Raw genomic sequence first — 9,597 nt, 5'->3', positions numbered from 1 at the left:
CCATCGCAACATGCTAATTTTTTTCTTGAATTTCTCCTGCGATCCCTTTATAGCCCGCGTCTCATCTCCATTCATCATTGCTAGACTTAACACTTTTATCAAAATATCTTATGTTAAAAAATATTTTTAGCGTCATCTATCGGTTGAAAACGGAATATCCGAATAAGTACCCAACTTCCGCCTCGTCAGTCCGGTCTCATTCCACCATTTACCGTTTCCTTCCTCCACTGCAAGATGGTGTTTAAAAAAACAAAGATGATAACAAGGAGGGAAAAAAAGAAAGAGTCGCCATTTTGAGAGGGTCCGTCCCACGTACGGGCCACTTCAGCGACATGTTGTTAAGGTCCGTATGTTTGACGCGACTGAGTCGCATTTTGATGACGTCTAAAAGCCGGGCGGATCCCAAACAGTGATACTGGTTGGAGTGTTTCATTATTCTTGTACAAATTTACAGATTTTGGTGGATAAATTATTCGTGTGAAGATGCTTATCGCTACAGGAAAATGGATTTTATTGTTAATAGTTTCTTTTTTATTTTCAGGTAAGCATGTTTCATGTTATCGACGCGTAGTGCGCGAGTGAGTGAGAAATCTTATTATTTAAGCGAAACAATGAAAAACTGGGTGAATACATTTTATGCTTTTTTACTTCAGGTGTAGAATTTATACTTGCGGTAAAAATATGTTGGACACAATTTTTTGTGTACCAGTTTTAAAGAATTTATCGCATCTTCTAACGCTGAAAAAGTTGTGCGTGCCATGGTTTAAATTCCAAAAGAATGTTTTGTTTTTTTTGTTTGATCTGCCTGAATTTTCTTTGCGCTATATGAGAGTTGTGTGTTTCTGAATTTAATTATGTGTATATTAAAAGTTGTAATAATCACGACTTTGCCTTTCTCTTCCGAAGAAGTTGCTAAATCTGTCAGCTGATCTTGTGATGGGAGCCGAGCTGTCCCACCTTATTTTATGGGCTGGGCTTCAATGGTAGATTTCCTCAATATGTGTATTTCTTAGTATTTTACGTCTTACTGACGTAATTGTTTCTTACTGATACCAAAATTAATGCGTTGTTGTGCGAAAAACGAATTCTAGTTTGGTCGCTATAGTTTCTTCGCTTTTGTCGTAAAATTGTTATTGTCCGCGACCCCACGGAACTCCTCCTTCGTTTCTTTTATTTTCTAGTCCACACACTCATTGATTTTAAGGAAAAGAAGCTTACTGGTCTGAAGTCTTACACTGACATAACAAACGGCGTTCGATTAAAGAGCGAAATGGAACGCTTTACAGAGGCGGAAGTGTCGTTCCGGACACGTTACCCTTTGCCAAAACTAAGTTCGTGTGAACAGTTTTTTTTTTTCTTCTTTTCTGAAAAGTGATTTATTTATAAAAAGGTAGGCAAAGGGCATCGCCATTCCTAAATACACCTCAACACTTAACTCAGCTAAGGTCCAGTACTCTGGTATCTCATTCTTTTGAACAGCCATGAAAATTAACGAGCTTAATTCCTGGTTGTGTTCGTTGGCCAATTAAAGAACAATAACGTTTTCTGAGGTATGAGGCTATTATGTTTTTAAAAGTTTTCACAGAAAGTACATTTTCTGCTAAAATCTCATCAGTTTTGCGAATTTTTGCCCAGCCAGTACTTGAATGGGAGACCATCTAGGAAAAGCATGGGCTGCTGCTGGAAGAGGTGTCGATGAGGTCAACAGGTGGGCTTACCCTGTGGCCTGAATGTGGATCCCAGTGCAGTGACGGGGATGCTGTGCTGTCCTTCGGATGAGACATGAAACTGAGGTCATGACTCTCCGTGGTCATAAAAAATCCCTGGGCATCCTTCATAAAGAGCAGGGTGTATTCCAATGTCCAGGATAAATTTGGTTTAGTCATTCTGGCCCCCTAATCATCTCTCTCTAATTCTCTGTCTTTGTCACCACTTCACCACCTAATAGCTAACGTGTGGTGAGCGTACTGGCACAGAAATGACTGTGTTGCATCAGCCAGGTGGATGCTGCCCATCAGTGGTGCTTGAAGTGGCTCCCTGCTCACTGAGAAAAGTGCTATATAAATGTAAAGAACTATTATTAAGTAATTATTACTAGTGAAACACACTGACCTATGGTCCTAAAATAATGGGGAAATCAACACTTTGTTACATATAAGGAGTTATTGATACTTAGTTTGTTTTCTAAATAGTTTCTTCTTTCAGTTTCACTAGAAGTTATGACATTTTATTACTTTTTTTTTGCTCATATAGAGCAAGTTGAAAATGGAGCCCATGGAAGTTAAAAATAAAAATTGTTTTGTTGAAGAAAGAATATGTGAAATAATACATGAACTTCACGTTGCATAAATAAGTAACAAAATAAATAAAGTAGTATTTCTCAAAATATGTCAGCTAAACAAAACACAACACAGATTAAAGTCTGAATTAGCTTAAGCAAACCTAATTCTGTGTGTTCAGAAGAAACATAATTTTACTTTATGATGTTGAAGTACATAAAGATCAAGAAGCATGCTGGCAGCCATATCACATCCACCTGAAGCTATGCATGTTCAGGCACAACTAATACTTGGATGGGAGAACATCAGTGGAGTAGATCGCTTGCTGAAGTCCCCTGTGCAGTGCCCTGAGGTGGGCCCCTCCTGTCCTGCATAACTGTTAGTAATTAATTCGCAAGTAGATCCTAAATGAAATTTGGAATAACTTTTTAAATCACTTTATTACAGCCACTGTAATAATAAATTGTGAGAATGGAATGTGAGAGGTGTGTGTAGTTGTAGTAGTAGTAGTAGTAGTAGTAGCAGCGGTACATAAATATTTGTAAAATGTGGACCCACTTACTTTTCCAAGACAATTTTGTGAAAGAAGATAATTAAAATGTAATGCAAGATAGAAAGTAGAAACTGTTCTAGGCTATAAAATTAAACCATTTCAATTTGTAACAAATTGAAACGACAACACCGGCTGACAGGATACTACTACACAATCAACCAGTTTTACACAAGTTCTGAGAAAATGGACACCGTAAAGTGTTAACGCTCACAAATCCTCGCAGTAGTGACACTAATGCACAGTAAACCATAAGGTACTCAATAAAACAGATTACAGATTTGTTAAAATGTTAAAGCTTACAAAAATTGAACTGAATGACAAGTTACAAATCATATTACTCTTCTTTCAGCTGCTCCTGTTAGGGGTTGCCACAGCGGGTACCTTAAAATACTTGCTTGTGTGCCTTCTGTTGCGCAAAAGTCTCAAGTCAGGTTGTCTGGCATGCTCATTTTCGATTGGAAGTACAGCCAAGCCACTAAGTCTGTCTTGCTACATGGTGCTTCTAAGGTCATTTTTGATGAGTTTTAACTTGGAGAACGACCGTTTACATGCAGCAACAGTCACTGGTATAGTCAGCAGTAACATGTAAGCCGTGCAAACGTCACTGAAAGTAGAGAGCAGTGCACAGTGATCTATCAGCAATAGTTCATCTACTTCAGCTACAAGTTCGAAAACAGTCAACTTGTGTTAACAGGATCGATTTAACACATGCACAAAATGACAACAATTGAGTGGTACTATAGCGTTCAACAAGATACAATTCGTCATCATCAATCGAGGTCAAGACATTGAACGTTGAAGCCACTGCATCGAGACTGTGAAACCACTGTTTAGTTATAAAAAATAATTAAAAAAAAAAAAAATCTATACGGCCCTGAGTGGGACCCCAAGCTCGTAGACCCTTGTGCTTTGCACAATTTGCACAATCCATTCCTATGTCAGTGGAGACCATCTAGGAAATGCTTGAGATGTTGCTGGAAGAGGTGTTGGTGACACCAGCAGGGGGTCTTATCCCGTGGTTTATGACTAGATCCCAATGCGTCAGTCCAGTGACATGGACACTGACACTGTAAAAATGGCGCATTCCTGACTCTTTGTGGTCATAAAAGATCTCTGGATGTCTGTCATAAAGAGTAGAGTGTACCCCGATGACCATGCTAAATTGCCCACCACAGCCTAGTCATCCCCTGTCCCTAATTGGCTATCTCTCTCACTTCTTCACCACTTATTATCTAATGTGTGGTTGAGTGTACTGGCACAAAATGACTATCAGTGCATCATCCAGGTGGGAGCTACACATTGGTGGTGGTTGAAATGTCCCTATATGTAAAAGCACTATGAGTACTGAGAAAACCACTATATAAATGTACACAATTTATTGTTATTACGAATAATTGTGTCAAATGTTTGAAATATTAAATTTTGTACTTCAGTTTAAATATTAACACCTATACATTCTTAATTGTAATAGAAATTTGTCATTTGTCACCCTCTGATAGAGGTCCATAGAGGGCTATGTAAATAGTAAAAGATCAAAAATAACATAATATTCATAATCACTAACATTGAAATAGTCTAAAATGATGCCACACATGCTTATGTTTTAAAATTGTCATTTTAACCTTCTGTAGAAGGCTCCTAGAGAGTTGGGACCATCAGTAAAGAATCAAATAACAAAAATATGATTGTATTCGTGATGAGCAACTTCAAAATAGTATAAAACGACACTCCACATTGTTATATTACTGATCCCCATTTTTTTGAACTTTTGTGAAAAGGATTAACTTTGACCCCTCATAACCCATTGGTGGTGAACCCCTGGATTTGGTTAATGTGGCATGCACAACTACAAGTCCTTCTGATCATTTTAGCTTAAGACACCTATTGGTTTACCTTTTATCATAAGAGTGCAATTTCCTGCACAAAATTAGGTCAGAAAACAGCCTAAAATGCTGTTTTTCTTCATCATGTCATCGGTTCAGCAGATGTCATTGGTCTTCTTTTTCTTTTCACCATGTCACTTTACTTACTGACCATTTTCCTGTAATAAACCCACGAGCCTGTCCAATTGCCGCTGTCTCAAATTGTTAGTATTTCCAGAATGTATCAAGTCGTAACCTTTTGATCAAGACCAAAGTCAAGATTCTAACTCCAGTAGTTTGCGAGTAAACTATGTGCCAGATGGACAGACCATAGCATTTTATATATAGTCTTGCCAGGGTACCTGCTGAAGATGGGTGATAGAATAATTAAATTCAATCTGTATTCAATCGTATATGAATGTCTCTTTACTGGCATTCCCTCTCTCAGCTCATTCCCGTAAAGCCTACTTCTCAGGCTTTCATTATTTTCAAGATGCCTTTCTCGCTTCCTATCCAGTTTTATACTTTTAGTCTTTAATGGCAACTCTGTCAGTGTGCATCTTATGCTTTTACAAAGTCTCTTCACCAGCACTCCCACTCTCGAGTGTGTTCCCGTAAAGCCTATCTCAGGTCAGGTTGGGAAGCATGCACTGGTACAGCGTGTTTCCACACCTATCACATGACGAAGCAGCTCGGGATCCTGGTTGGCAACCCCCCAGACAGACATGGGGTCCAGTCCCACCCTCTGAAAATGGCCTATCTGCTGCAGCCAGGTGTTATATGGGGGTCCCCTTGGCTTGGTCCAGCCACTCGAGTCCTCAACAATGAGGATCCTGCGAGCCAGATCACCCTCAGGGAATCACGCCACATGGTCGTAATGCTGTAACTGACGCTCCCTCACAACGCAGGCAAGGTGCCTCATTCGGGACACCGTGTGCAACCGCTCATGCAACACAAAGTCAAACCAGCGGTACCTAAGGATTCTCCGAACACAGTAATGAAGGAGTCCGGTCTTTGTCTCAGGTCACTGAGACCATATAGCAATACGGGAAGCACCAGGACTCTAAAGTCTTGGACCTTTGTCCCTTTGCATAGATATCAGGAGAGCCACACATCCCTTCCCAGCGACCTCATGACTTCTCATGCTCTCCCAATTTGTCTACTGACTTCATAGGAAGAGTCATCAGAGACATGAATGTCGCTGCTGAGGTAAATAAACCTCTTGATGAGGTCGACACTCTCACCACAGACAAACACATTGCTGATGGCTGTGCCCAGGAGGTCATTAAAGGCCTAATCTTGGTTTTTATCAGGACACTCATAAGCCCAGGTACTCAGTCTCCTCGCTCAGTCTTTCGAAAGCCCTGATCAGAGCCTCCATTCACTCCATGAAGATCACAGCATCGTCAGCAAAGCCAAGATCAGCACATCTTTCTTCACTAACAGATGTCCCACCGCCACTGGATCCCACAACCTTGCCCAACACCCAGTCCATGCAAGCATTGAACACAGTAGGCGCAAGTGCACACCCCTTCTCAGACTCTTGCTATCTTTGAAGGTGATGCTTTCAGCATGTGTCTTATGCCTTGACTTCTTTTTGTGTCTTTCAATTGCATCACCAAGCCTTAACTAACCAATCAGATTGCTCAGAGGGACTGGACAAATGGACCATTGTGTTTTATTATGTAATAGATGGATATATTGACTTAGTGTTCTCCAGACTACAAGCCATTTAACAAATCATTTTTATCAGTCAGTAATAGAGTATTCATGATAATGTCAAGCAGTACAATTTTTTGCATTTTATTTTACTAAATCTTGTAAAGGGGCGGCACGGTGGTGCAGTGGGTAGCGCTGCTGACTCGCAGTTAGGAGACCTGGGTTCGCTTCCCGGGTCCTCCCTGCGTGGAGTTTGCATGTTCTCCCCGTGTCTGCGTTGGTTTCCTCCCACAGTCCAAAGACATGCAGGTTAGGTGCTTTGGCGATTCTAAATTGTCCCTAGTGTGTGCTTGGTGTATGTGGTGTGTGGCGCCCTGCCCGGGGTTTAATTCCTGCCTTGCGCCCTGTGTTGGCTGGGATTGGCTCCAGCGGACCCCCGTGACCCTGTAGTTAGGATATAGCAGGTTGGATAATGGATGGATGGATGGATAAATCTTGTAAACATGCCAGGAAAATAACATAGACGTTTCATTTAATTTAAGCAAACACTTCAGTATTCCTTGTGACAGTAATTTGACTATGTATGAAATAGTAATGCTACATTCTGATCTAGCTTTGCTCCACGTTCTTGCTCTCACAAGATTCGCTTTTATTCACATAATCACACATTAAGTAAAATAGCTTATTCCACTTTCGTGTCATGAGCAGTGGGCACCTGATTTTGTAGCACTAGCCAGTAAGGCACATCCAAACATGTTTCTTTATGTGGGTCTCAAATTTGTTTACCCTTTGCTGCATGCTTTTCAACTTTGAATCAAAGTGCATTACTTAGAGAGGGAGGCCTCCCTATGCATAGCCCAATATTGAAGTGGGATGCCCCTTCAAGACACCTTTGCAAGTATTGCTTATTCATTTCCCTTCATAGTTTCAGAATTGTCAGCGCAATTATGAATATGGTATTTTCATCTATGCTTCTCATCAGTCATGAAGTTATCATCTTTGATGAATTCTTTTACTGTATATGTTCAATCGGATGCACTGCAACACAATTACTTTTCATGTAGCTTCACCTCTTAACAAATTTAATAAGCAGCTGTGATTAAAAAACATATCTATACATTAATTATGTTCAACTATTTCCAGTAAGTTGGCATATTCACTTGAGATTGTCTTATTATTATTTTTTTAATTCAAAATCTATTTACTAATTTATTTGACTTTAGACACCACCAATCTTTCTGAACAAACCCAGAAAGTTTAATATTTTTGATATAAATTGATACTTTTTTTTTTTGGGCAAGTTACAATTAAAGAGATTTAAAAATATAGCTAAGATATTACTAGTGTCTATTTTGACTATTGTTGTTTAAAATGACCAATGTTTAATTTATTATTCACATATAACTGCGGGTTGGCACAGTGGCACAGTGGTAGCGCTGCTGCCTCGCAGTAAGGAGACCTGGGTTCGCTTCCCAGGTCCTCCCTGCATGGAGTTTGCATGTTCTTCCTGTGTCTGCGTGGGTTTCCTCCAGGTGTTCCAGTTTCCTCCCACAGTCCAAAGACATGCAGGTTAGGTGGATTGGCGATTCTAAATTGGCCCTAGTGTGTGCTTGGTGTGTGGGTGTGTTTGTGTATGTCCTGCGGTGGGTTGGCACCCTGCCTGGGATTGGTTCCTGCCTTGTGCCCTGTGTTGGCTGGGATTGGCTCCAGCAGACCCCCGTGACCCTGTGTTCGGATTCAGCGGGTTGGAAAATGGATGGATGGATGGAAATTTGTCCCGTGTGTGTGTGTGTGTGTGCGCGTGTGTACACGCAACCCTGCCCGGGATTTGTTCCTGCCTTGTGCCCTGTGCTGGCTGGAATTGGCTCCAGCAGACCCCCGTGACCCTGTTAGGATATAGGGGGTTGGACAAGGACTGACTGACTGATATATAACTGCAAAGCACAATTTTGGCAGAAGTTGCTAATGGTAAACTTAGTAAGCAAGAATTGATCTACGGCACAAATGTTTTACTCCTGGACAATTCTGTGTAACATGTTTGAGAGCGAAGAGCCTCAGTGAACCCCTGGAAGAAATCAATTTTGTACACAGAAAAGTACTTTTGATACAGCCGATTAACAGCACTGTAACTGAGGCCTGTGGTCTTAAGTAATTTCCTGGGCGAAGCCAGATAGCACAACTAGTTAGTCATGTATAAATGCTAATTGGTTATTAGAGAAAACTTTGTAATTGCATTAGCACCCCTGTAACCTGTTACTCTGTTCACTTGTGTTACTGGCATTCCTAAAGGTCAGTTCTGGGTTCAAGAAGTTGTATTTAATTATTTTGGTGTTTTTTTTTCTCTTAACATTTCACTGTGCTGTATTGGAAATAATGAACATTGTTTTCGACATACTGTACGTGGGATACTTGCTTTGCAATGACTCATTTTAGTTTCTGTTAAGCTTTCAGAAGCAAACATTAAACATTATGGAAAGAGCTTATTTTCAAAAAGAATATGAATGCATGTTTTTGTTTTTCCTTTTTGTATATTCTACACCTTAACATTCTTTCTTAACAAAATACTCATTTTTAATCCTTGCATTTTCCATCCCATATCGATTTTACTCATAAACTCACTGCCTGTACTCTCACTGACTATTAGTATGTTGTAATTTGAAATTGATAACTCACTGAAAAAAAATAACTTACAGTTGCTTATAATATTGGAAGTATCAGATTTTGACTATTGATTGTGATTAATGGGTAGAGTGAGGGGGAAAAAAAGGCTTAAAATTATTTTATGTACATGTTACAGTCTCAGCATTAACAGACTACACTAGTTTAATAGTAATTCTAACATACTGATATTTAATGTGTTTTGATTAGAATGCTTAGCCCATTTGGAATTTTTCTTTTATGTTTCCATATTTACCTTTCATCTCGCAAAAATTAGTTTATAACCTATTTGAAGAACAAGTGCTGTAAGGAAGCTATATTTTTCTGTTTTTCCAGTCCAGCTAAAATCCTGCAGTTTTTGAGACATTACTAGGATTCATTTCAAGTTTAATAACTTTTCTTCAAGTTTTAGTATGGAAAATATCACTCTATCGAAAAGCATGCAGACTTAGGACAACTTTAGTTTAGTTTATTTAATGGAAATTTAAATTTTTCAGGAATTGTATTCTATAGTATTAGATAGTGGAGATAACCATACTTGTTGTCTAGGCTAGGTAATTGTATGTAACTACAACTGGACTGTTCA

The 9,597-nt window shown here is 39.5% G+C and overlaps 1 protein-coding gene across 1 annotated transcript in view; it reads left to right on the top strand.

Annotated features, from left to right (window-relative positions):
• Positions 1-373: 373 nt before the first annotated feature.
• The window catches only part of ncstn (nicastrin), a 58,933-nt gene continuing 49,709 nt past the window's right edge, over positions 374-9,597 (top strand). Inside the window, exon 1 of the mRNA XM_028821161.2 lies at positions 374-541. Coding sequence (XP_028676994.1) covers positions 484-541 — 58 coding nt within the window. The 5' untranslated portion in view covers positions 374-483. The remainder of the gene's footprint in view (positions 542-9,597) is intronic.

Source organism: Erpetoichthys calabaricus, chromosome 16 (assembly GCF_900747795.2).
Source record: "Erpetoichthys calabaricus chromosome 16, fErpCal1.3, whole genome shotgun sequence".
Classification (NCBI taxonomy): Eukaryota; Metazoa; Chordata; class Cladistia; order Polypteriformes; family Polypteridae; genus Erpetoichthys; species Erpetoichthys calabaricus.
This window is presented reverse-complemented; position numbering and strand designations above follow the sequence as displayed.